Here is a 27,412-nt window from a genome sequence, read left to right on the forward strand (position 1 = left end):
GGCCTTAACCTAAACCCCACTCTCGGGACCTCGAAACATGCCCTCACAGTGAGTAGATTCGATCCCGGGCCTTAATGATTGAAACCCCAAGCCAAAAGCCCTTAAAAACACCCAAAACAGGGTTATGAAGGAACAGGGTAGCGCTACAGCGCTGCCCTTCTAGCGCCCCAGCGCTCAAGACAGAACCTCAAGCCGCCCAACCTCCCTGCAGGTAGCGCTGTAGGGCCCTACACTGGGCACTGTAGCGCTACCTTCAGCCAGCCAATTCCCAGATTTTCCTTCTTTCGATTCTTCCATTTCTAACCCAATCCAAAAGCTTCCAAACATCAAATTAACTCCCAAATGAACCCAAATACCATCTCCACATGTCCTAGGGACCACAACCCCGAGAACCCTAGCCAAAACTCCAACCAATTCCCAAGTTTCCAACCCAAAAACCAGCTGAAACTTAACTTAGAAAACAGAGCAAAATCAAGAGTTCTAGTGGCTAGAAACTCACCTTAATCTTGGCAACACACCCTCTTCAATGGTGGAGCACAGCCCTAGCTTGGCTAAGCTTGGTTCCTTGGCTTAATTCCTCAAACTGAGCTTGAAAATCCAAAGAGAAAAGAGGAAGAAAATCTATCTGGAGAGAAGGAAAAGAAGCTCTGTTTTTGTTACTCTTCCTCAGCCTTAATGGCTAATATATATCCTTTGAGGGGAAAGGACCTAAATACCCTTAGGTCTAAAATAAAACCTTAACAGCCACCAAGGGCAAAACCGTCCTTTCGCACCTATTTCATTAATCACAATTAACACCCTCCAACTCTCGCTATTCTCGATAACCTCAAATACCAATAATCCATATCCCATTACCCTTTAATTCTCGGTAATGCTCCAATCATTAAATTCACCCCGAGACTCACCCCGAGCCCCGAACTTAAACCCGTTATGACTAGACCGAACACTTACATCTCATGATCGTCTCATGTCGAAAAGCTCGAACCAATCCACCTTATAAAATGGCAATATTAATTCATCACAACCATGCACCCAAAATATACAATTACGCCCACAATGGCCAAATTACCAAATTACCCTCATAATTAATATATGATCCCATATGCATGCATTCACCATCATATAATAATATAATCCACGTAAACATGCATATAATCATTAAATACTATAATAAATCAATTATGGCCCTCCTGACCTCCTAATCAAGGTCCTAAACCTTATTAGGAAATTTGGGGCATTACAACCTCTTTTTCTCTACCTAGCTGTCACAGAGGATGCAGCTAGCGCCGTATTAGTCCGAGAAGAAGACTGGGTTCAGAGACCGGTCTATTACGCCAGCAAGAGACTTCTCGGAGCTGAATCCCGATACCAGTTGATGGAAAAGTTGGCATTCTGTCTTATCACGGCCTCTCGAAAACTCAGGTCGTACTTCCAGTCCCACTCAATACACGTCATGACCGATCAGCCTTTAAGGCAGGTTTTGCAAAAACCTAAAGCATCGGGAAGCCTGTTAAAGTGGGCTATGATGTACCCAAAACGGGTATGTTTTAAATATTTATACTCGCAAGCGCACGAATCGTATTTATAGAATAGTTTTCGTGTAAGCACGAGGTCGAACCCAAAGGAGTTGTCTAAAATTGAAAATGAAACTATTTTAAACCAAAATTATTAAATTCTAACCTAGTTCCAAAGATTGATGGGATTTTTGTAACAATAAAAATAAAATAAAAGATAATAATAAAGAAATTAAAGACAATATATATATAACATAAATTAATAATAGAAATGAAGATGGTAAAATAAGATTATTAAGGATTAGAATCCACAAAATATAAGTTCAATAATATTTATAAGTACATTGATTCCCAAGTTTTAGTGATAGTTAAAATAAATCAAACTATCATTTTCTAAATAAATTTATAATTTTAAGCACAAATTATTTATAAAAAGATAGGATTTTTCTTCACTTTTCAAAGTTATAATTTCAAAGAATTTAGTGTAAATCAATCTAATGAAATAACAAATAAATCAATGAACATTATTTATAAGGCAAAACATAATATTTTTGTTCTAAGCATGGATGTGTTCAATTTAATGACACATCTTACACAAAGAATATCATGTATTTGCACTAATGAAGAACAAAGTTTAAATATGTGCTAACAATCCAAAATACATGATATTTAAGATGAAAGAAGATATTTGAATAAGAAAATTCCATAAACTTTGTTGCACAAAATGAGAAATCAAGATACAAAATAAACACTATCTAGTTACACATTGTTTCATCATCACCTTAATAATCTTAAAAAGATTAGAAACACATAGCTAGAATAACAAATACAAAATAAAAATTACAAACATAAATAGGAAAATTTGGAGGAGAAACCCCCAAAATTTCCTCTAAAAATACATAGAAAATAACCAAAAAGAAGAAGAAGAAGAAGAAGAGAATTGAGAGGTTTTGAATGTGTAGAAATTTTGTGTAGAGTAACCTCCCTCCTAAAAATATGACACCCTAAATGGTCTTCAAAACTCCCTATTTATAGCCACAAATGAGGTATTAAAATAATCAATTCAAATAAATTAAATTGATTAAATTAATTTAATTAATTATAATATGGTAAATAGGGATAAATTATAGGGTATAATAATTATGTTTTGGGGTAAAATGTGTAGAAAGTGGGGTAAAAAGTGGTATTTTTGTCATAGGGGACAAATGTGCTTTTGGACAATTTATGGGCTCAAGATACAAAATGGCATGCATGGGGCTGCTTGGTTTGTGGCAGGTGGGAGCTGGTATTTGGGATTGTGGCTGGCCGTGTGCATTAGGCAGCTGGGTGGTGCATCATGTGATGCTACTGGGTCACGTTGGGAGCCTTGGAGAAGCTGCTGCCAGGCGTTGGTGATGCTGAACGTGGAGGGAGCTTGGAGCTTCAAATTGGCACATGTGGGCAAGGAAATGGAGGAGAGATTGGGCCAAGTGGTTGTTGGGCCTAGAAGGTGGCAGTGCCCATGAGGCTTATGGCTTTTGAAAAATGCCACAATTTCTTTTACTTTTTTAGCTTCTTTTCAAGAACAAAAGTGTCATAAATTCCCTACAAAATAAATATAAAATAAATCATAATAAAATATTTTCAACTATAAAATAAATCAATTTAATTCTTTGAAAATATTAATTATAACTTAATTCATATTTAACATTTAATTTCAATAATACAACTTTTTTTTTTTTTTTTACCTCAAACTAAACAACAATAATTCAAATAATTAACTATAACATTTTACAACAAAATAACTATAAAAACACACAAAAATATATAGAATCAAAATAAACACAATAAATTCAAAATTACTTTAAAACTTAATAAATCAATTAAAAACTCAAGAATTAAGCAACAATTAGCACATAAAAGATGGTAAAATAACTCTATTTTGTAGAGTTATCAGGCTATCGAACTCAGTCAGTTCGAGATTTTGTACACCCCACGAACTGCTATAAAAAATTAGGCCTTAGCCGATTTTGTGGCAGAGTGCACAGGATTCCGGGAAGATTCTGCAGAAGACTCACCCCAGCTCACCTCGGCCCAGGCGTCGTGGAAGATCTTCGTAGATGGCTCGTCCAATGAGAACGGCTCCGGGGCTGGAATCATTTTGATATCCCCTGAGGGACATAGATTCCACTCGGCACTGAGATTCGGATTCAAGGCCTCCAACAACGAGGCCGAATACGAAGCTTTGCTGGCCGGACTGAGAATAGCCCAGGAGCTTAAGGCGAGCTCCGTCCAGTGCTTCAGTGACTCCCAGCTCGTGGTAAACCAGGTTTTGGGCGAATATCAAGCACGAGGACCCAAGATGGCTGCCTACCTAGCGAAGGTAAAAGTTGAGCTGTCCGCGTTTGGGCGAGGCTCAATCGAGCAGATTCCTCGGGAGCAGAACGCTAACGCAGACGCTCTTGCCAAGCTCGCCACCTCCGGGGATATGGAGGCTTTGGGGTTAGTGCCGGTAGAGTTCTTGGAAAAACCAAGTATAGAAGAAGTCAGGACGGAGGTCGAGATGATCGACGCTAGGCCGACCTGGATGACCCCCATCCTTGAGTATCTCACCGAGGGGAAGCTACCTGAGGGGCGTAATGATGCACGACGGGTACTGTATCAGGGCCCAAGGTATACGGTGGTAGACGGGATGCTATACCGACGTGGGCACTCCCTACCTCTCCTACGATGTGTTCTTCCAGGCGAAGCAAAGGCCATCTTGCAGGAGGTGCATGAGGGTTTTTGTGGGTATCACACTGGGGGGGCAAAGCTTGGCCCTAAAGGTCTTAAGGCAAGGATATTACTGGCCCACTCTGTCCAAGGACTCGATCTCGTATGTCAAGAAGTGCGACAAGTGCCAGCGATTTTCCACAGTTGCTCGAGCTCCCCCAGTCGAGCTGAAGATGATCTCTTCCCCATGGCCATTTGCAGTCTGGGGAGTCGACTTGGTTGGCGCCCTCCCTACTGGAAAGGGCGGGGTCCGATACGCTGTGGTGGCCATTGACTACTTTATGAAGTGGGCTGAGGCAGAACCTTTGGCAACAATAACTTCCAAAAAAGTCCTCGACTTCGTGGTTAAGAGCATTATCTGCTGATTCGGGCTGCCCAAGAAGATCATTTCTGACAAATGGACTCAGTTTGACAGCAACCTGTTCACCGAGTTTTGTGAAAGGTATGGAATTATGAAAAGCTTCTCCTCCGTGGCCAATCCTCAGGCGAATGGCCAGGTCGAGGCCGTCAATAAAACTCTAAAGGTGAGCCTCAAGAAGATACTAGACGAAGCCATGGGGGTCTGGCCAGAATAGCTCCCCCAGGTTTTGTGGGCACACCGGACCTCGCATCGGACTCCTACGTGTCATACTCCTTTCTCCCTGGCTTTTGGGAGTGAGACAATCCTCCATGTGGAGATTAAGGTACCTTCGCATAGAGTCCAGGCATATGACCAGGACCGCAACCACGAGCTACTTTGCGCTTCCCTTGACTTGGTTGGTGAAAGACGAGAAGATTCGCAACTCCAGCTCGTACATTACCAGCAAAAAATCACTCGTTATTTCAACTCAAAAGTCAAGAAGCGCGCCTTTAGCATTGGCGACCTGGTCCTCAGGAGAGTCTTCTTGGTCGGTAAGGATCCCAAAGATGGAGTATTGGGACTGAACTGGGAAGGGCCATATCAAGTCATCGAGATCATTAAAGAGGGAACTTACAAATTAGCTCGGCTCGATGGAGGGGCAGTCCCAGGAACTTGGAACGCCATCCATTTGAAGAGATATTATCAATGACCCCCTTGTAAGGCCTAAAAGGCCATTTTTTATGTATTAAGCAATGAGAATTAACTTTTCATTTATGATTGTACATATTTACAAGTGTAATCTAAAGTAACCACGAAAGACCATTTCCCAGTTACTTGGGGGACATATGGTGCCTGAATATAACCAGGTCGCCTCAAAAGGCTTAGAAGTTAATTCAAATCGATTGATCGTTGTTCTTCTTAAAGAGCACGAGATATTGATAAAAATTAACGCGAACTAAGTTTTCAAACTAAGTCCCTGGATACAACCAGGTCATAAAACTTAGAAGTTAGTTTAAATCGATTGATCGTTGTTTTTCTTAAAGAGCACGAGATAATGATAAAAATTAACGCGAACTAAGTTTTCAAACTAAGTTCCTGGACATAACCAGGTCATAAAACTTAGAAGTTAATTTAAATCGATTGATCGTTGTTCTTCCTAAAGAGCACGAGATATTGATAAAAATTAACGCGAACTAAGTTTTCAAACTAAGTCCCTGGATACAACCAGGTCATAAAACTTAGAAGATAGTTTAAATCGATTGATCGTTGTTTTTCTTAAAGAGCACAAGATATTGATAAAAATTAACGCGAACTAAGTTTTCAAACTAAGTTCCTAGACATAACCAGGTCATAAAACTTAGAAGATAATTTAAATCGATTGATCGTTGTTCTTCCTAAAGAGCATGAGATATTGATAAAAATTAACGCGAACTAAGTTTTCAAATTAAGTCCCTGGATACAACCTGGTCATAAAACTTAGAAGTTAGTTTAAATCGATTGATCGTTTTTTTTCTTAAAGAGCATGAGATATTGATAAAAATTAACGCAAACTAAGTTTTCAAACTAAGTTCCTAGACATAACCAGGTCATAAAACTTATAAGTTAATTTAAATCGATTGATCGTTGTTCTTCTTAAAGAGCACGAGACATTGATAAAAATTAACGCGAACTAAATTTTCAAACTAAGTTCCTGGACATAACCAGGTCATAAAACTTAGAAGTTAATTTAAATCGATTGATCGTTGTTCTTCTAAAAGAGCACGAGATATTGATAAAAATTAACGCAAACTAAGTTTTCAAACTAAGTTCCTAGACATAACCAGGTCATAAAACTTAGAAGATAATTTAAATCGATTGATCGTTGTTCTTCCTAAGGAGCATGAGATATTGATAAAAATTAACGCGAACTAAGTTTTCAAACTAAGTCCCTGGATACAACCTGGTCATAAAACTTAGAAGTTAGTTTAAATCGATTGATCGTTGTTTTTCTTAAAGAGCACGAGATATTGATAAAAATTAACGCGAACTAAGTTTTCAAACTAAGTTCCTAGACATAACCAGGTCATAAAACTTATAAGTTAATTTAAATCGATTGATCGTTGTTCTTCTTAAAGAGCACGAGACATTGATAAAAATTAACGCGAACTAAGTTTTCAAACTAAGTTCCTGGACATAACCAGGTCATAAAACTTAGAAGTTAATTTAAATCGATTGATCGTTGTTCTTCTTAAAGAGCATGAGATATTGATAAAAATTAACGCAAACTAAGTTTTCAAACTAAGTTCCTGGACATAACCAGGTCATAAAACTTAGAAGTTAATTTAAATCGATTAATCGTTGTTTTTTTTAAAAGAGCACGAGATATTGATAAAAATTAACTCAAACTAAGTTTTTCAAAGTAGAAACTAAAATGCGTAAAGGAAAAAGGAAATAAACCAATCAAAAGGGAAAATTGATAAAACTGATTGTCTCGAGGTAGAAAAACCTCATGCAAAGTTACCCAAAAAAATGAAAATATTAAAGAGAAGGGTGCAAAAGGAAAGGCCCTAAGCTCCACCAGGCTGCCCCGAGGAGGTCGCTGTCTCGTCCTCCTGCTCGACCACGACGGGTACCTCCCCGGTCTCAGAAGGTGCCTCTTGCTGGAGGCGAGCTTTGAATCCCTCCAGGAAGACCTCCCCGTCCGCTCCTAAGAAGGAGAAGTCGCCATCCGGGTTATAGGCCCAGCAGTGGTAGAGCATGTCCTCCATGGCGGTGCTGGAAGCTGCCTTCTCCGTTTCCAAGGCGGCCTTAGCCTCCTCGGCCCCGGCCTTCGCAGAGTCTAGCTCGAACAGCGCGGCAGCAAGGGCAGCTTTGGTAGCCTCGACCTCTTGAAGTTTGGGACAGGCTTCTTCCAGCTCGGCCTGCACGGCCGACAGGGCATCCTTGGCTTCTTTTTCTTTCTGTTGGGCCATCTGCAAGGAAGTTTGATGGGTGGCCACAACCGCCTGATGCTCGCCCCTCATATCCTCAAGCTGGGCCTTGGTCCTGGCTATGCTCCGGTGAAGGGCCAAGACGCTTTGCAAAAACGGAGAGGCAACTGCCTTAAAAAAAAAAAAAAAAAAAGGAAAAACAGGGCAAGGCATGATAATCAAAAATCATAAAAGGGTAAGGTCAGCTTACCGTTAGGGCCATGCCCAGTGAAGATTCCATTACGCCCACCGGGCTCCTTGTTTCGATGGACCGCAACTCTCTCTCATTGAAGCGGTAGAAGTGGCCGACAGTGTAGCTCGCCGTCTCATACACCATCCCCCGAAAGACATTTGGAATCTTCTCCAGATCCTGGGGGTCCATCGGGATATGCACCTCGGGGGCCGCAGTTGCCGAGGCCCCGAGCTCCGCCCCTGTGTCCCGGACAAAGGACGGAGCTCGCGGAGGAGGAGGGGGCATGTTCTCCACTACAGCAAGAGGTGCAGTTCCCTCGGCCTGGGCAACTGGGGTTTGCTCTTTCCCCTTGGCAGCGGACTTGGTTGGGGTCCCAGCGGCTTTCTTCGCCACCCGGAGCTTCTTCATTTTGGGCCCAGAGGCCCCAGCTGAGGAGTTCCCTCCGGTGAACATAGCTCGCAGATTTTTTCCCCCGGGCTGAGACATCTCTTCTGTCAAAACAAAGATATAGTTAGTACACAAGTTAGCAGTCATGCAAAGACAAGAGAAAGGGGGAAAAAAGCGAAACTCAAGTATATGCATATGTACTAAAAGGAATCCTACCCCCCGAGCTAGAAGAGGAATCTATGGTCACGACCATCGGCCCCGGAGCTTCTGTGGGGGAATCTAAGACAATTACTTCTCGAGCTAGCGCGGGTTCTAGATCTGAGGCTAGCTAAGGACTAGACTCTTCTACGTATTGCCTAAGTCCCGGAGCTACGGTACCCTCCCTGAGTGATGGCCATGACCGAAAGTTGGTCCCATACTCCTCGAATAGGACCGACCTAAAGGCTAGGGTGTTGTCTATAGCTATGGTACCCCTAGGGCGGCTACTTTCGTAATCCAACACGAGCTGGTCGACGCAATGGAGCAAGGTTACATCAAAGTCTGGGTCACTTCGATGGCGTTGGACGAGCTGTTTGGGATTGAACCTAGCTAGCCGGGGGTCTGCAATGGCCCTATCTAAGTTCCTGAACATATATGGGTTTCCTTGGCCGGAGGGACTTGCAGCTGCTCCGGACCTGATCCTCTCCTCGTCCGTTCTTTGGGCGACCTCCAGCGCCTACTTCCTCGTCCTCACGAGGGGCACCTCGTCCTCCTCATCCTCATCCCCCGCGACCTCCTCCTCGGGGATGGCCCTCATCTCGCGAGCTAGGGGAGGCACCCGGGGTCTCTTCAGATTCAAAGTCTGGCCGGGGGAGATCAGCTTGCAGGCTAGCATCGTCTCGTCTGTCACGAGCTGGCGATAGTCCTTTTCACTGGGGGGCAAGCCCGCTAGTGTCTCGTACTGGCTCCTGAGGATCATAGACTTCTCTGTCCTCGCGAAGATAGCTGCAAAATTATTCCAAGTCAAAAATGGATATAGGGGGAGCTAACCGATACTTAACTTACGAGCTAAGGATGAAAGGTACTTACGAGGACGGTTGAAGTAGTGCAGGTCGCAGTTGCGAAACCCCTTTGACATAAAGAACTGGTCTTTGAAGTCATTGGGGTGGCTGGGCAGCTCGATGACCGCAGCCGTATTTGGAAACTGGGTTAAGTAATAGAGCCCGTCGCCTCGCCCCTACTGCTCCGGGTTGGCTTTGAGGCAGAAGAAGTATAAGATATCTGCCGGAGTAGGGACCTCCCACTCCTGTTTCAGGAACAGATATCTCAACCCCGCGAACAAGCGATAGGAGTTGGGGGGGAGCTGGAAAGGGGCCAACCTCACATAATTAAGGAAGTCGGCGAAGTACTGATCCAGCGGAAGGAAAGCCCCAGCTTTGAAGTGTTCGTCACTCTAGGCCGCGAATTCCTCATCGAGCGGCGCGCAGCTCCGCTCACCTTCTGCGGGAGGTCGGGCGATTAGGGCGACCCTCCCCAGTTCGATGCCATGGGAAAGGAATATCTTATTCACTTTCCCCTGGTCAGTGATCTTCGAGATGATCCTCTCAGCCTCGAAGAAGGCATCGGGCGCCACCTCGAGCTCCTGCTCCACGGCCGGCCCGAAGATAGGGATTGGGGAGTCTGTCATCACCTCTTTTCCCTTGGATTGTTGGGAGGACGAGCTGCCGACGATCCTCTTTGGAGCGTTCTTCTTGGGTGCCATCTGGTCGCCTAGCGAACAAAAGAAAAGATTTCAGAAAAGGCGACCTAAGCATAAGGGAGAATCAGAAGGGGGTGTTTTCTTTGCACGAGCTGAGGTAATCTTAGCCCGTGGAGAGTAAGACCACGCGGTTCTATGAACATGCGCCTATGCTCCCAACAGATCCCCGATTACTCGGAATTCGTGTGTCAGGAGGGCCAGGATAGAAATTTTCCTTGGAAGGAAAGTTTCAGTAGGCAAGGGGAGCAAAACCGCCTGTGAGGCGTGTCCCTTAAGCTACCCGGTTTTGCACCCAAAGGTACTGGATATTTTAAACAAGCATACCAAAAATCTTACCCAGAAAATTTCCCCAGAAATTGTATCCTATAAACTGTGTTCCTAAATTGTTTTCTACCACAAGCGATACCCTAACCTAAAAGGCTTTCACCCTTCATGCCCACAAAAAACCAACAAAACCTTGCCTGCGGCTACAGTAAATATTTACCTAAGCTACAGTGAAAAATAATTTCAAAACATGCACAGTCAGGGGACTTACAGAGTTTTCTGGTTGAGAGGAGGATGAAGGGGTCATCTGGGTTGGGGCCTCGTCGAAGTAGTTGACACCAAAGCTTCAAGGGAGCCCTTGTACCTGAACTTCTTGAGTGGTGGGAATGGCGGCCGGAAAGAAGAGGGTTTCTCTTTTGAAGATGAAGAAGAGAGAATAAGAAGAAAAATTCTGAAAAATTTCAAATGAATGGGTGGCCCATGCGTAAGGTGGCCACCCCTTTTATATGCCTGCAAGGCCACATGATAGGGGCTGTTGGACTGCCCTGATGTGGGATCCAAGGCTCTCCACTCGAAAGACGAAACGACGGCTGAGTATAGGCTAGGCCATTTAATGCGGTTCTCGGAAGACGTACCGTCACCAACCACGATGTTCCATGTATTCGGCGCCTGCGTAAAGTGTGGAATATGAAGAGTTCATGGGGAAGCCTAAAAGCCCCTACTGTGGCCCTACATGACGTCGTGTACCACGAGCAGGGGCTTGGGGGGCAAATGTACGCCTTGATTTTCCAACGGGCTATTAGCGAGCTGAGATACGGCCTAAATTATATCAGTCACGTGGATCCCACATGACCGGAGATGTTGTCGTCAGGTCCTACCTCGTTAGCTCGGGTTATCCAAAGGTTCACCAAGATTACTTAAGGACTGAGTCAGGACTCTGAAGGCCACAGGTCGAGGGAAGCATCCAGCTCGTGGTACGAGCTAAAGTTGGAGCCTGTGACCTTTTATAAAGTCAACCACGCAAGGTAAACGTGGACTTCTCAGACACGCAGCATGAATGTGCGTATTTAGACACCCACGACTGGGTTGGGCCGTGCGGCCCATTATCTCCCTTACCTATTGATTAGACCACACTTCATGTGTCAGGTTTTAGGAATTAATCATGAATGTCACAGAGTTGACATGATAGGTAAGAAGGTCACGAGATGACCTTCTTACTAACTCCCAGGTGCCCTCTCCTATAAATATGGAGACCCTGGGAGTTGCAAAGGGTTGGATTCTATTGTGTAAGGAAATACCCTGTAAAAGAATACCCAGCATATAACAATAATATTGACTGGTGGAGTAGAAGGATTTTAACCTTTGAACCACCTAAAAAACGTGATTGTGTCACCAGTCCATTTACAAAGATCATTCATCTATTTCGGTTCAACATAAGCACTAATCCCTTCCTCTTATTTTCTTAATTACTTGTTGGTGAAGAACCGCGTCAACAACCGGGATTGGGTAATGGGGGAAATTATTTGGTAATTATTTGAGGATATTAGGGATAACAGGAATTGAATGACGTTAATTATAATTAATGCGATTAGAGGAGAAATGACTGTTTTGCCTTTAGATAGCTGTTAAGGAATTAATTAGGCATAGGGGCATTTTGGTCTTTTGACCATGGGATAGGTTTAAATCTAAGAAGGTTGTAGATGCTTAAGGAAAAAACAGAGTTCCCTTCCTCTACCTCATGATCATCTTTCTTTCTCTCTTCTCTTTGGATTTTTGAAGCTTTATTTGAGGATTCAAGCTAGGGGATTAAGGCTTGTGGGCTTAGGATCTTTGTTCAGCCATTGGAAAAGATTCAATTCAAGTTTGAGGTAATGTTTTAGCTTGAGATTTTCTAGTTTTCTCTGTTTTTGAGTTAGTTCATAAGCTTTGGATTTTGATTGTAGAACTGGGTATTTGGTGTGGTTTTAAGAGGTATAAAGCTTGAGTTTTAATGGGGTTAAGGTATAGATGAAGTTTGGGGGTTAAAATATATGTTTGGATGGTGTTTGAGTTTGTTTTGAAGCTTGGTATTCAGGGGAAAATGCATGGGAGAAAACCATAAATTTCTGGTCTGTTAAACTGGTGCCCCAACGCTACACATAAGCTCCCCAACGATAGGTTTGTTTCAACAAGACCTATTTTTAGGGCTTGGGAGGAATTTGGGGGCTCGGGGGATGGTTCCACCACCCCGTTGGGTGGATTGGAACACCCGAGAGCCCTGGAGTGGTCCTGAAAGCGGGGTTTTAGACCATGAACCATTTATTAATCATTTTATTAATGAGATTTCATATTTGGTTATGACTAGGTGATCGCTAAGGGACTTAAGGACCAATCGTTCTCAAAGGTCGTTCTTTTATTATTTCACGCTTAAACCAGAGGTAAGAAAATTGCACCCAATATGTGACATGCATGGTTATTGATGAAACATGTTAAGTGCTCTATAAATGGACATTGATTGCATAGTAAATGCATAACAACTTTGTTTATCTGTGTATGGTACTGACTTATTAGTCAGAAAACGACAATGGTGTTTAGTATTGATCCTGAAGCTGTGACTTATCAATCAAGTTAGCGGTTATACTGAGCGCTGGTCGTATGGTATTGGCTTAAGAGTCAAGAACGACATTAATGTGTTTAACACAGGGCAAAATGATTAGATCTAATCAACATAAGCATGAAATGCTTGACCGACCCCAAGTTCGATGAAAACTAAAAGTGCTTGTCTAGTCTAAAGGCTAGTTATGTAGAGCTAGAGCCAAAAGGCTCAGGTGACTATATGTCTCATGGCTTAGGGAGCGGATTTCCAGAGTGTGACTCATTAGTCACTTATCTGATTAGGGTGCGGAGCCCCAGAGTGTGACTCATTTGTCTCCCATCTCATTAAGGTGCGGAGTCCTAGAGTGTGACTCATTAGTCACTTATCTGATTAGGGTGCAGAGCCCCAGATTGTGACTCATTAGTCACCCATCTGATTAGGGTGTGGAGCCCCCAAATGATTACGAGAATCATTTATTGATATTACATACATGCAGTAAAAAGTTTTCTTGCTGAGCATTGATTCACAGGTGCTATGTGGTGCAGGTAAAGGGAAAGAAAAGCTCATCCAACCTTAAGTGGAATAGGTGGCGATGTGTACATATGCAGTTGCTTGACCACCACAGCCAAGGTGTTTGTCAGAGGAAATAGTTAAACCTATTTTTGCCGCTTAGGTCAGCGGGTTGTAACTTTTATACTATAATGACCATTTTGGATTGTAAATAACTTTGTAAACATTTTTATGAGTCCATGTACAATTTTATGTTTCAAATAAAATATATCCATTCCTTTTTATCGAGAATTTTCACCTTAGCCTATTAATAACACCTAGATGCACGTTTATAGCCAAATGACTCGTTTAGCGAGTTAAGCACTGTTTAAAGTCCACAGTAACGGTCTTGGAGTAATCAGGGCGTTGCATATATCTTCTATATAAAAAGTGTGTAGATAACATAAATTATTGGTTTTAACTGTTTGTTTCGTTAACTTTAACATAATATTATAAATATTTAACGGAATATACATTTAAAACTAATTAAAAATAGATATTTATGAATTATATTAATATAAATTTAAATATTATAATTTAAATTTAAATTTAAATTATAATGTTATAAAATATCATTATTATACTAATATATAATACAAAACTAGATATTTAATAATTATATTAGTATAAATTTAAATATTATAAAATATTATTATGATAATAATATTAAATACTTATATTAATATAAATTTAAATATTATAAAATATCATTATAATGATAATATATAATACATAAACTTAATTTTTATTAAAAAAATTATCATTTATGTTTAAAAAGGTTATCATATTATATATATATACTAGATACAAGAAACGTGCATTATGCACGTTTGCTTAGTTTTATTAATTATTTTTATTAAATTTATATTAATGTCATATAAATTTTGAAATAAATATTCTATTTTAATTAAATAATTTATTTATTTATTTTTGTTTAAGTTTATGTTTGTTCTAGTTTTTTATTTTTGGAGTGACAACAAGAGATTATATATTATATGTTTAATGTAATATTAAATATTATACGTGGATTTTAAATTTAAGTTTCTTGCTAGTTTTTTTTAAAAAAGTAACTTGTTGCTAATTTATAGTAGATTATATTATATGTTTAATATGACATTATTCTAATAAGTGAATTAAGTTTAATTAAATTTTATTTAAGTTATAAAACTTATGATTTTATTATTTTTAAATAATTATCACTGTAAAATATCATAAAAATATCATATTTTATTTTTTTTAATTATTTATTATTTAAAAATAATTATCATTGTAAAATATCTTTAAAATATCATATTTTAATTTGGTTAATTATTTATTATTTTTAAATAATTATTATTGTAAAATATCTCGAAACTATCATATTTTAATTTTTTTTAATTATTTATTTTATTGAATTTAAATTTAAGTGTTTACAAACTACTGTTAAATATAAGAATATTCTGTTAAATATAAGAATATTATATTAAAGTTAACATTAAAAAAAATAAAAAACCGTTAAAACCAAGAATTTTCGTTATCTACACACTTATTATATAGAAGAGATATATTAGATAAAAGCAACGTGCAATATGCACGTTTGCTTAGTTTTATTTATAGAATTTATTAATTATTTTTATTAAATTTATATTAATGTCATATAAATTTTGAAATAAATATCCTATTTTAATTAAATAATTTATTTATTTTTGTTTAAGGTTATGTTTGTTATAGTTTTTGAATTTAGGAGTGACAACAAGAGATTATATATTATATGTTTAATGTAATATTAAATATTATAAGTGGATTTTAAATTTAAGTTTCTTGCTAGTTTTTTTTAAAATAATTGTTGTTAATTCACAGTAGATTATATTATATGCTTAATATGATTTATTCTAATAAATGAGTTTAAGTTTAATTAAATTTTATTTAAGTTATAAAACGTATGATTTTATTATTTTTAAATGATTACTATTGTAAAATATCTAAAAAAATATCATATTTTAATTTTTTTAATTATTTATTATTTTAAAATAATTATTATTGTAAAATATCAAAAAAAATATCTTATTTTAATTATTTATTATTTTTAAATAATTATCATTGCAAAATATCTAAAAAATATCTTATTTTAATTTCTTGATTATTTATTTTATTTTATTTAAGTTTAAATGTTTACAAAGTATAGTTAAATATAAAAATATTCTGTTAAATATAAGAATATTCCGTTAAAGTTAATGAAAAAAAATAAAAAACAGTTAAAACCAAGAATTTCGTTATCTACACACTTATTATATAGAAAAGATGTTATTTTTATATATATAATATTGTTTATTTATTTGACAATAATACAAATTTAATAAAAATAATTAATAAATTTTATAAATAAAACAAACTCATTGTTCTTTGATTGTATCTAATAAATATATACATAAATCATTGACAAAATTCCGAAAAATCCTAGATTAATCAAACAATCATTATTCCTTCTGTTTTTCTATATTGCCACATCAAAATCTCTATTATATTGCCACGAAAAACTTAATATATATATATATATATATATATTATATCATAAATACATCTATGATATGGAACTTAAGCTTGATTAGTACTCTCTACCAAATTAATAAACATAATTGTGATATTCCTATGTCAGCATTGAAAAAAGTTAGACGTAAACTTAAAAAATTTATAAGGAAAATAGTTGGCCTATTGTCCTTAATATATATATAATGATTCACATTATCATTATTTAATATATATTCATATATTTCTGTTCACGCTGTTTTTCGTCAACAGTGAAAGAAGAGCACGAAAACAATAATCAGTAATGGCCAAAAAATATGATAATACAAACAAGATTTTTTACGTGGTTCAGCAGTTAAAATCTGCCTAGTCCACGAGTCTTTCTTATTAAGACTTAAGAATATCTCTGAAAATCCCTCAAGGATGAATTCTCCAGAGTTTTTCTCAAGCTCACCAAAATTCGGTCCCTTACAATGTGCATGATCTCTCTATTTATAGAGAAGATTTCAGAATACTATCCCACATAATTCGGGAAGTTATTCTGTATATGCAAATAAATTAAATGGCATTAAAAGCCTGCAATCCGATATACAAGAAAACGTCCCTTGAAGATCAGGGGACAAATAATATCCCTTAATTATAGGGGATTTAGAATAATAAATGTAGACCACATCTTTTATTGGCGATTCACTAGGATACTCAAAGTCATTATCATATATCATCAAGGCCCCCATTCACTCAGGTTTCTTATTGAGTTTTGAGCTATAACATCTTCCCGAGGCTATATGACTTCGAGCTCACACGCGCGTCAGACTCGATGTTCTGATCCGAGGCCATCCCGAGCACAGATGTATCTCGGGGTCTATCTTTCGAGCTTGCGAGGTTTTCGAGGCTATTATCTTCGAAGTCGTCTCTGCTTCGCAGGTTCGATGCTTAGATCTTGGATATATTCCAGACTTCGAATTCATTCCTTCTAAATCCAGGTTTCGAGGTCACAATTTTCATGGCTCGAAATCTGGGTATAACAATTTCAGTCGTCTAAAAATCTGTGGTCAACCGTTCTAGTATATTAGAACTCTGTCTGATTATGCATATATATATATATTCCATAATTAGCAATAGCATCACACACTTTAAATGTCTGCCTGTCTGGTGTTGAACTTAAAAAGATTGGTGTGCTTTAGCAATTAAGCAAAGGAGGATTGATCAGATTTCTCCTCTTCTTTTGGTAAAATGGGCCGTATAAACAGAACGTAAAAGAAGAGCAGTTGGTTAAGTATTAGCTATAGCTGCCATATATATTTTATGTCATCTACATCGTTTGCGCAAATAAACAAGTTTTAGTATCAAGGAAACGAAGGCTTATAATTTCAACAGATCACGTCCAGTTTCTGGTTTATTAAAGCATGAAGCCAATTCATTTGACATGCGGTTTGACTATTTTTCAAGAAGAGATTGCCAATCTAACCATGCACATAATAAATACAGAATTTTCCATCCATATTCCCTAATCCATGTAAATTCTGTCTCGAGTCCAATCCACAATGGATTCTTGATATTAATTAAGAAGTGTAACGTTCTCTTCCAATGGACGAGATACAAACGAAATCTTTTCCTTTACACGCAATAAGTTTTTTGGCATGATATATACTCAATACTCATCTCGGCAGCAAATCAGAAACTGTCATTCCAGCATTGACAGAGAAACTATTAATAGCTATTATTTCTTGGTGACTAGTACGTCGAGTGGAAATAAAAGCAGGTCGTTCAGGATGAGAAAGAGTGGGAGCTTCACTTTTGAGCGTTGAAACAACAGATGACATGGTAGGCCTCAAGTTTGCATCTTCTTGAACGCACAATAAAGCAATGTGTATGTATCTCATGAATTCATTTTGATAACACGAATCTTTCAACCACGGATCCATCAAGTCCAACACTCTTTCTTCATTCCATAGTTGCCAAGCCTGTATATATTTATATAGAGAATATAAATGGTTAATCAATTTGTGGCAGATATGAATATTGTTTAAGTCACATGTATAAAACCTTACATATGCTACGAGGCTTGGTGCACAATCCCCAATATGAAAGCTAGAGTTCTTCCTACCACTTAGAATCTCAAGCAACAGAACTCCAAAGCTGAAAACATCGGACTTAACAGAATATAATCCTTCCATAGCATATTCAGGAGCCATGTAACCACTGTTCTCACAGGCAAGGAGATAAACAAAAATGAAACATGCAAATTGTAGTTAGAAATAGAATCTCTTTTATTTGATGATTATAGAGAACAGTCTTACTTTACTCCAGTATAATTTCTAAGCAAGCAAGCGCATATGTTTTTCGAAAACTAATTACCTTATTCTGTGAAGAATTAAAAGCGCGAGTGTGCAATTTAGTCTATGAAAGTAATTTCAGAGGGAGTTAAAATTCAAACTTACTATGTGCCAACAATTCTTTTGGTGTTTCCTTGAGTTTGATCTACACTAAACATCTTTGCCATGCCAAAATCTGATACTTTAGGACTCATATTTTTGTCTAGTAAGATGTTGCTAGCTTTCAAATCACGGTGTATAATTTTTAGCCGAGAATCTTCATGCAAATATAGAATTCCTCTAGCAATTCCTTCGATTATTTTGCATCTTATTGACCAATTTAATTCACATTGTTTCTTGGGGTCTGCACATCATGAAGGAAATCGTTAAAAATTAGTAGGCAAATGAGAAGTAGAGTAGTATATTACCTATCAATTCCATCCAAATAGTAAAATTAATGTGCTTACATACACTAACCAAATAGAAAATAATCAAGGCTTTTGTTGGGAACGTATTCATAGACAAGTATTTTCTCGTCTCCTTCCAAGCAAAATCCCAAAAGCCTGACAAGATTTTTGTGTTGGAGCTTGGCTACCAGTACAACCTCATTCTTAAATTCTGCTGCACCTTGTCCTGAGCTCTTGGATAGTCTCTTCACTGCTATTTCTCGTCCATTTATAAGCATTCCCTTCAAATCAAATATATATAGATATATATTTATATTATAAACATGTTTACTGATCCACATAATATGAACTTGGGGATAGAATCAGCGAGTATTTTTCTTTTTTATTGTATCAAATATTTGTGTTTACTTTACCATTTGAAGCACAAATTTTAAAAATGCTTGACCTCAAATTAAGAAGATATTACTCAAAAATTTATCATTCTCACTCATATATCTTTAAAGTTTAAACCTTTTCTTCCTTCTTAAATTATAGAGATTTGGCTTTGATGAATACATATACTAAGAGACAGAAATCAGTGCGTATATACCTTGTAAACATCACCAAATCCTCCTTTACCAAGCATGTTATACGCAGAAAAGTTGTTTGTGGCAGTGTCGATATTCTTAAAACTAAACTGCAGGGACTCGACGTCCTTCGTTAAATCTTTCACTACAATTTAGTCCAACCAAAAAGAAAAATACACCGCTACAGAGCCTCTTCAAATGATAATAATCAGAGCAAATACATTTAACTAAATTCATTAAAAAAAAGTACTTTTTAAAGTTTTATATTCACCATTTTCTTGGGCAATTAGAGCATTATATTTCTTTGTTGCTCTCTTGCGAAGGAAATAGCACCCAACGACAAGTAGCAAGGTAGCGACAATAACTGGAACCACAACAGAAATTACAATTACCACTGATGATGTTTTGGTCTTTCCTGCATAACAATAACAATCGCCATAATTAATGTATGCGTCACGCACTAGGAGCATATTCCCTAAAATAAGAGGATAAGATAAGATCGCTTTTGTTATGACTATTTGGTATATATCCACGAGCTCTTTTTGGGGTAAGAAACTAAGGTAATTATCAGACAACTTGACTAGGTACAGTCATTAGCTAGGTGTTTGTGGTCTTTGGTTATTCACTTATGTCTGTGTGGAAATTCATATGTCACTGATGTAATTTAATTAGTATTGAAAAAGTGGTTGACCAGTGTACCTGAAGGGGGAGGAGATGGAGGTGGAGGAGTCTCGATAGCTGTAACTTCGAAAAAGGGTTCTAAATCATACATAACATAGCAGCTAGGCAAAAGAAGCCTAACGCTTCTATCTCCGGCACAGCATCTTGGAATCTCTAGCTTGGCTGATAGGAAACACTTGCTGCAATCAGCCACTGACAAGTCCGGCGTGCACTGCACTAATCCGTACATCGTCTCTGAACCCGAACTGGTCAAGTTCTGTTTCCCCACCGCGAACTTCCTGCTCTGCTCGTGAGAATAGGCCGCTTGGACCTCCAACCCACTGATGAAGCTATCCCGCAACAGTTGGAACTGATCATCGTTACTATGCTTTCTCGATGTATTAAAATTGACCGGAGTTAAGCTCGGAACGTTGAAGATTGGTTGGTCAGAGTAGCGCAACATGCACTTGTCGTACCAGATTATGGCCTCCTTATTAGCGGGGCACAGGCTTGGTAAATGTGTGGAAGCACTGGCGATGCACTGCTGGCAGACGAGGCTGGTCACGTCTCCACGGCAGAGAAATAGGCCGAACACTACGCCGCGTAGTCCACGCCCGGAGGTTGCATAGTTGAAGTCGTTTTTTCCTCTGGCCGCGGTGGAGAGACTAGAGAGAAGATCTTCGAGGCTGGATTCATAGGTGCTGTCATATTTTAAGTCTGTAGAATTTTTACAGGCGTGAGAAATGTAAGTGCCATTATTACCTGGTGCTGCTGCAGCTTCAGTTCTTGCTTGGATAATTAGTGAACTTACAATAATTGCTAATAATGAGCATTTTAGGAGAAACATTTTTAACAATCACCTGAACTAATAAGTTTATTGCTTTCTTTCCTATTACATTTTTGTATCTATTTTAAAAAAAAATATTATAAACACACAGTAAATAGGTATTGCGTATAGAACACATACTACTCAATGTTGTCAATTGTGATGGATTGACCAAGACTTGCAATATCATTAATTATTCAACTTCCCTCTAAGCAAGTCAACTTAAGTAACTTGACCGTAACTAGTATTATTATTATTATTATTGATTTTTTTGTTTTCTGTTTGGAAAATGTCACGTATTATACACATTAATACACATTAACACATTAATACACATAGAGTAATACACATAGAGCCGCATGATCTCTTTCACATAGAGATCTGTCTACTGGACAATTATATAAGTAGTTCTCACTGGCAAAAAGTGAGCTGATTTGGTATATCGATCCACGATAACCCAAATAGAATCATGTTGACCAACAATCCTGGGTAATCCTACCACAAAATCAATCGTGATGTCTTCCCATTTCCACTCTGGAATGTCTAGAGGCTACAGTAGCCCTGCTAGCCTCTCATGCTCAGCCTTGACCTGCTGGTATGTCAAGCACTTAGCTACATATTCTACTACATCCCTCTTCATCCCAGGCCACCAATACAGCGATCTCACATCCTGATACATTTTCGTGGTGCTTGGATGCAAAGAATAAAGAGTAGTATGAGATTCATCCAGAATCTCTCGCCTCAATGCAGTGTCTAACGGAACACATATCTGACCCTTGTATCTCAATAAGCCTAACTCAGACACTGTATAATCTCTGGATGCTCCAGCCAAAACATCCTCTCTGATCTTGATCAGCTGTGCATCACTCAACTGATCCTCCTTGATTCTTTCCAACAGTGCAAACTGTAGTGTAATATTGGCCAACTGGCCCACCAACAAGTCTATATCAGCTCTGGTCATATTATCTGCTAACTCTCTGGCTATTAGCCTCGCACCATAAATCTATCCCGGTCCCGGATCCTTTTTGCTTAAAGCATCATCTACCACATTGGCTTTTCCTGGATGATACAAAATCTCAATTTCATTATCTTTTACTGGATCCAACCAACGCATTTGTCTCATATTCAAGTCTTTTTTAGTGAAGAAGTATTTCAGACTCTTGTGGTTTGTATAAATTTCACACTTTTCTTCATAAAGGTAATGTATCCATGCCTTCAATGCAAAGACTACAGCCGCCAACTCCAAATCATGAGAGGGATATCTCTGTTCATACTCCTTCAACTGACGAGAGGCATAAGCAATCACTTTGCTTGCCTACATCAAAACACAGCCCAAACCCTGATGAGAAGCATCACAGTAAATCACAAACTTCTCCTGGTTTGTTGGAAGGCTCAGAATTAGAGTTGTAATCAATCTCTGCTTCAGTTCCTGGAAGCTGTTCTCACACCTGTCTGACCACACAAACTTCTGATTCTTGCGTGTCAGCTCAGACAATGAAGTAGCAATCTTAGAGAACCCTTCCACGAAATGGCTATAATAACCTGCCAATCAAAGGAAACTTCTAACATCAAAAGCATTCTTTGGCCTTGGCCAATCTCTAACTGCCTCTATCTTTACTAGATCAACCTTAATCCCCTCCTTACTGACAATGTGCCCAAGCAAAGATACCTGAGATAACCAGAATTCACATTTCTTGAACTTTGCAAACAAACAGTGTTCCCACAATCTCTCTAGAACCAATCTCAAATGATACTTATGCTCTGACTCTGACTGAGAATATACCAGAATATCATCAATGAAGACGATCACAAACTGGTCCAGATAATCCTTGAACACTCTGTTCATAAGATCCATAAAAGCAGCAGGGGAATTAGTCAATCCAAAAGACATGACTAAAAACTTATAATGCCCATATCTGGTACGAAAATCAATCTTTGGTATGTCTCCCTCCTTCACCCTCAACTGACACTACAAGAAATCTGATCTTTACCTACCAATATTTTACCTACCAATATATATTGGTAGGGAAAGTAATGTTTTGCCTACCAATATTTATTGGTAGATAATATTAGTAGGTAAATGCTAGTCCATTATATTATATTTCTGAACAGAGCTTTACCTACCAATAATATCAGTAGGTAATGATCTTTACCTACGTATATAATGGATGGAAATTTTTTAACCATTCCCGCTCAATTTTCCCCCCATTTTTTATTTTTATTATATTATTTTATTATTATAAATGCTTATTTGGAAGCTTATGTGGTGTAAATAAGCTGACATTTACCTACCAATTTCTTACCTACATATATATTGGTAGGTAAAAATATCTTTTGCCCACTAATATTTATTGGTAGCGAATATTCACTACTACAAAATACCCATTACGGGTCACATTTTTAGGACACGCATGTAAGTCCTTAAAAATGTATCTGGTGTTTTTAGGACACTTTTTTAGAGTCCTTAAAAAACACATCTTAGGACTCGCAATGAGTCTCCTAATAAAATATGTGAGTCCTAAAAAATTATGATGAAATAAAATTTGCTAGCGGTCCTAAAAAAAACATTAAGGGCTTCCAATGCAAGCACTAAAACATTTAATTAAAAAAGGCACAAGGGACACAATTTTTTTTGAATTGGGACTGTTTTTTATTGAAAAACTGAATTGAGGCTTTTTAGTATTAGGGTTCATTAACTTTTTAGTTACAAGGAAAAGAGGTTGGGTTCTTCTCATTCGGCAAGGCCCTAGCTTGAATCTCCTCGACGGCAGACGACTATGGCGCAAGGCTTCAGGTTGGGTGGTTCTCGGCGACGCAGGGGCTCAACACACTCGGTTCTTCTCGGCGATGGCCTCAGGCGACGCAAGAGCTCATCGACACAAGACTTCTGGCTCATCGACGGGTGGTTCTTGGCTGGCGGTGATTGGTGGTTCTTGGCTGGCAGTAACTGGTGGTTCTCATAGCCACGAGCATATTCTTTGCCACCTTCTAATGTGCTTCTGATCAAGTGGATTCACCAGTGGGTTCTATTCATCCAGGGTTCTCTCTTCCTCTCTCATTTTATTCCCTTTAGTTGTCAATCTCTCACTGGTTTGATTTTGTTTGAATGTTTAGTTAGAACTTGCTCTTGCATCTGAATATTATTAATCTAGGGTCTGGTGTTTGGGGTTTTTGGACTCCTTTGTTCTGATCTCTGATATTTGTTATGTTCCTCTGGGTTTTGCTTCTTTTTCAGGGGAGTGTCAGTGATGCATTGTGGCCTTGCTGATATGTGTGATCTTCTCGTCGAAAAGAGTTTGTTGTTAAATCGATGTAATTGAATATGAGCGTTTGAGAAATTCTTGAAGGCAATGGTTAATCGTGAATAAATAGTTATAGCACATTATTCCTTTTTTGCTTGTTCTTGTGTAATGTCTGTTGACATTGGCCATTTCATTCTGTTAATGAGTAGACAACAAGAACATCATAGCAATGAATCTTTCATTGCTAGTATTATTGGCATTCATCGTTGTATATGTTTACTTGTATGAATTACTCTCACATAGCATCCTTACTAATTAAAGGTTATGCAAAATTTGAAATAAACTACTGGTTTTAATCTTTTCCATGTTGATTTTCACTCATTTATTTGTATTTTCTGAGAGGCTAAAAACGTGAAAATCCCACTCCCGACCCTGGACATAACTTCATTCTAGGTTACCCTTGTTAGGGCTCCTACGGGAGTTTTACAGTTTTTCCAGTTCCAGTGTTGTTTTTCAATGCTGTTAAAGAGGGCTGAGTAAGGTAAATGCATGATATATGTCCAATATTGCCTGATCTCATGACACAGATGTTTCTTTATGATAGATGACAAGCGCTTGGACAAATATGAGCATTGCAATCATACATAGGGATATAGAGAGGGATGGGGAGATTCAATGTGGAGTTATGGGTGTTAGTTTTTTATAATTGGAGATTCTTGCTCACTCTCAGAAGATCTATACATACATCTGCTAATATTCTGGAGAGGATGAGGAGATCAAATTTTATTTCAATATATTTTTTGCTTTGGAGCATCTTGGAGCAATGGAGCTTGTGGAGCACAGCTCACCTCGAGGATTGCTCTCTTGGTTTGCTTCATAGTTTTTTTTTTGCTTTACTTTAGGTTTGCTTCATAGTTTTGTTTTTGCTTTACTTTTGGTAGCATCAACAAAAGAGTACATGCTGATGATAACTGGACAGACTAGTGGCTTTCTATTTTTTGTAATTTTTGGAAGTTAAAGGCTTATTCTTCTTTAGTTACTTTGCAAGATTCATTGATCTTATCAATTTAATGTGTTGTACTCTTTGATTTTTGAATAATTTTGGATTTAGTAATGCTAGCAGTGCTGTTTGAATTTACTGAGATATTAGTCATTACTTTCTGAATTAATGATTTGAGCTGTCTAGGTTTTTTTGATTAGTTATAAGAGTTGTACATTGGACAATTAGATAGATTTGTTTGAAAACATTTTTTTTACCCAGAACAATTTTTTGCATACCAGATCGAGGGATAAAAAGAAACTATAGCTCTTTTATCATTTCTTATACTCTGTCCTTGCTGAGTAAAAGTGTTTGGTGGAAATTTTTGGGTTAGGTTTTGATTGATTCTTGATGATTAAGAATGTCAAAAGTTAGAGACAGGACTGAGGATTTTAAAGATGCCGTGAGGCGCACTGCTGTTTCTTTGGGATATGATGAGGTTTGGTTTTCAAAGTTTTTGGATTTATTCAAATTCATTTATAGCTCATAATATGGTTATGCTACAGTCAAATCTTTATGATTAACATGGTTTGCTTATTGACAGTCTAAATTGGCCACCATTTTGGCAAATTTTATTATCCACAAGCCTCGCCAAAGATCAGCTTTTACTAGAGGCGCACTGAAAATAGTATGTGAATCATTGCCTTGCTTATTTTATGAGGAAATTTCTTATAGATTATGTTTCAGTGTTGACTCGTTTGTTTTTCTTTTCTCAATTAGCTTGAGAGCATTAAAACACTAGAACAGTTTATGTTGAAACATCATAAAGATTTTGTGGATCTACATCGCACTACTGAGCAGGAGAGAGATAGCATTGAGCATGAAGTAAGTCATATTACAGTTTTGTTAAAGTATATTTTGTCACGAGGGAATTTGCCACTTAAATTTTTATTGTCTTTACAATTTATTTTATGCTTTCAACATCTTCTTTCAAAGTTTGTTTGAAGATGATTTATTCTCTGGGATAGGTAATTTTTTGCCTTACATTCTTTTATGGTTTTTCTCCCTCATAATTTATAACTTCATTAGTGCCTGTGCAAGTTTTTTAGATGCTTTGGAAATCTCCCAACTGTGGTAATTGTTTCATTATGTGTGCATTTATGCTGTTCGGTTTACACTTGCCTGGAGCTTAGCTAATTTTCTTTTGAATATAGCTGTTATGAAAATATTAAAGTAGAATTTTGAAATAAAAAACTAGGTGTGATGTGGGTTTGTACTCATATGAAAAATATTTAAAATGAAATTGTTTATTCAATCAATCAATTTTATGCAGGTTGGTGCCTTTATTAAAGCATGCCAAGATCAAATTGATGTTTTAAAAAACAGCATAAATGATGAAGAAACAAATTCAACGGGCTGGCTTGGCATTCGGGTTGATAAATATAATGCTGATACTGTAGCACACAAACATGGGGTGGTAAGTAGCAGTTTGCATATTATTAATCATTCATGTTTATATATCATATATGTTAACTGGTGTGCTTAATGGCAGAAATCATCCACTTCAACTTCTCAATGAAGTTGTGGTGATAGTGGTGATAATAGGATCTTGTCACACTTTTATATCTTACTTGAGCTTTTTTTTTTTTTTTTTTGACAAATACTTGAGCTTATTTAGAAACTAAGATTGATAAATATTATAATTTGGTCAATCGCTATTTTCTAAATCTAATATCTTGATTGCAGGTTTTGAGTTTGAGTGAGAAGCTTCACTCTGTGACCTCACAATTTGATGGCACCGCCTCCACCACCTCCAACAGACCAAGCTTTTGATGAAAATTTAAGAGAGTCGCCATCTATTCAGTTCAGGAGTCACAAGATGATTCTTAGTTTATTTACATTAATTTACTAAGGAATGAACTTTATGAAGTTTTTTTTATTTTAGTAGGGGTAACTTTAAAATGATAACTTTATCACTTATTTTAGTATTGAACATTGTAAAGAATTTTAGCATTAAACATTTTATTATTGAATGGTTTTTTATAGTTTATTTCTAATATAGAACATTTACAAATAACTGTTATTATCTTTTACCTACACATAACCATTAAATTTGAACAAAATATAAATTGTGTAACAAACCAATAAAATAATGCTATGTGGGCTAATAAAATGATACCACATACGATGCCACGCAGAATGCCACGTAGGATGCCATGTAGGATGCCACATCATCAGACACGTAAAACTACAAAAACCATGTCAGCATACACGTAGGATGCCATGTCATCAAACACGTCATCTGATGACTCATCAATTGATTTATAACTTAGTGGGGTCCACTGATTCTTTTACCTACCAGTGTTAATAAGTGTAGGTAAAGACTCTTTCCCCATTAACTTTTACCTACCAATCTCTACCAATTCAATATTGGTAGGTAAACCATATTACCCACCATTAGGCTAGTTTTACCTACACTTACAATTGGTAGGTAAAGACCCAATTTTCTTGTAGTGTGATGATAACTAGAACGAAGGTCTATCTTTGAAAATACCTGTTTACCTTGCAGGTGATCAAACAAATCATCTATCATTGGCAAAGGATACTTGTTCTTGATTGTTAACTTATTCAGTTCTCTGTAATCAATACACAT

The 27,412-nt window shown here is 37.7% G+C and overlaps 2 protein-coding genes across 5 annotated transcripts; one reads left to right on the forward strand and one right to left on the reverse strand.

The window, feature by feature from the left end:
* Window positions 1-17,126: 17,126 nt before the first annotated feature.
* Window positions 17,127-20,754, reverse strand: LOC133794311 (cysteine-rich receptor-like protein kinase 10). The gene is made up of 7 exons (XM_062231518.1): window positions 19,752-20,754; window positions 19,324-19,467; window positions 19,076-19,197; window positions 18,557-18,767; window positions 18,206-18,443; window positions 17,816-17,966; window positions 17,127-17,728 (listed from the first exon to the last, which is right to left on the reverse strand). The coding sequence occupies exons 1-7, from the start codon at window positions 20,557-20,559 to the stop codon at window positions 17,423-17,425; spliced, it is 1,980 nt and encodes a 659-aa protein (XP_062087502.1). The 5' UTR covers window positions 20,560-20,754; the 3' UTR covers window positions 17,127-17,422.
* On the forward strand, window positions 20,363-26,809 carry LOC133794312 (syntaxin-81-like). Of its 4 annotated transcripts, none has more exons than XM_062231523.1 (7): window positions 20,363-20,457; window positions 23,774-24,647; window positions 25,154-25,258; window positions 25,364-25,447; window positions 25,540-25,644; window positions 26,093-26,236; window positions 26,506-26,809. In XM_062231523.1, the coding sequence occupies exons 3-7, from the start codon at window positions 25,181-25,183 to the stop codon at window positions 26,590-26,592; spliced, it is 498 nt and encodes a 165-aa protein (XP_062087507.1). In that variant the 5' UTR covers window positions 20,363-20,457; window positions 23,774-24,647; window positions 25,154-25,180; the 3' UTR covers window positions 26,593-26,809. The 4 variants fall into 4 exon arrangements, with proteins under 4 accessions (XP_062087507.1, XP_062087503.1, XP_062087505.1 ...); XM_062231519.1 differs by lacking the exon at window positions 20,363-20,457 and adding an exon at window positions 23,196-23,577; XM_062231521.1 differs by lacking the exon at window positions 20,363-20,457 and adding an exon at window positions 23,196-23,557.
* Window positions 26,810-27,412: the final 603 nt, after the last annotated feature.

The sequence above is a fragment of the Humulus lupulus genome, chromosome 8 (genome assembly GCF_963169125.1).
Source record: "Humulus lupulus chromosome 8, drHumLupu1.1, whole genome shotgun sequence".
Classification (NCBI taxonomy): domain Eukaryota; kingdom Viridiplantae; phylum Streptophyta; class Magnoliopsida; order Rosales; family Cannabaceae; genus Humulus; species Humulus lupulus.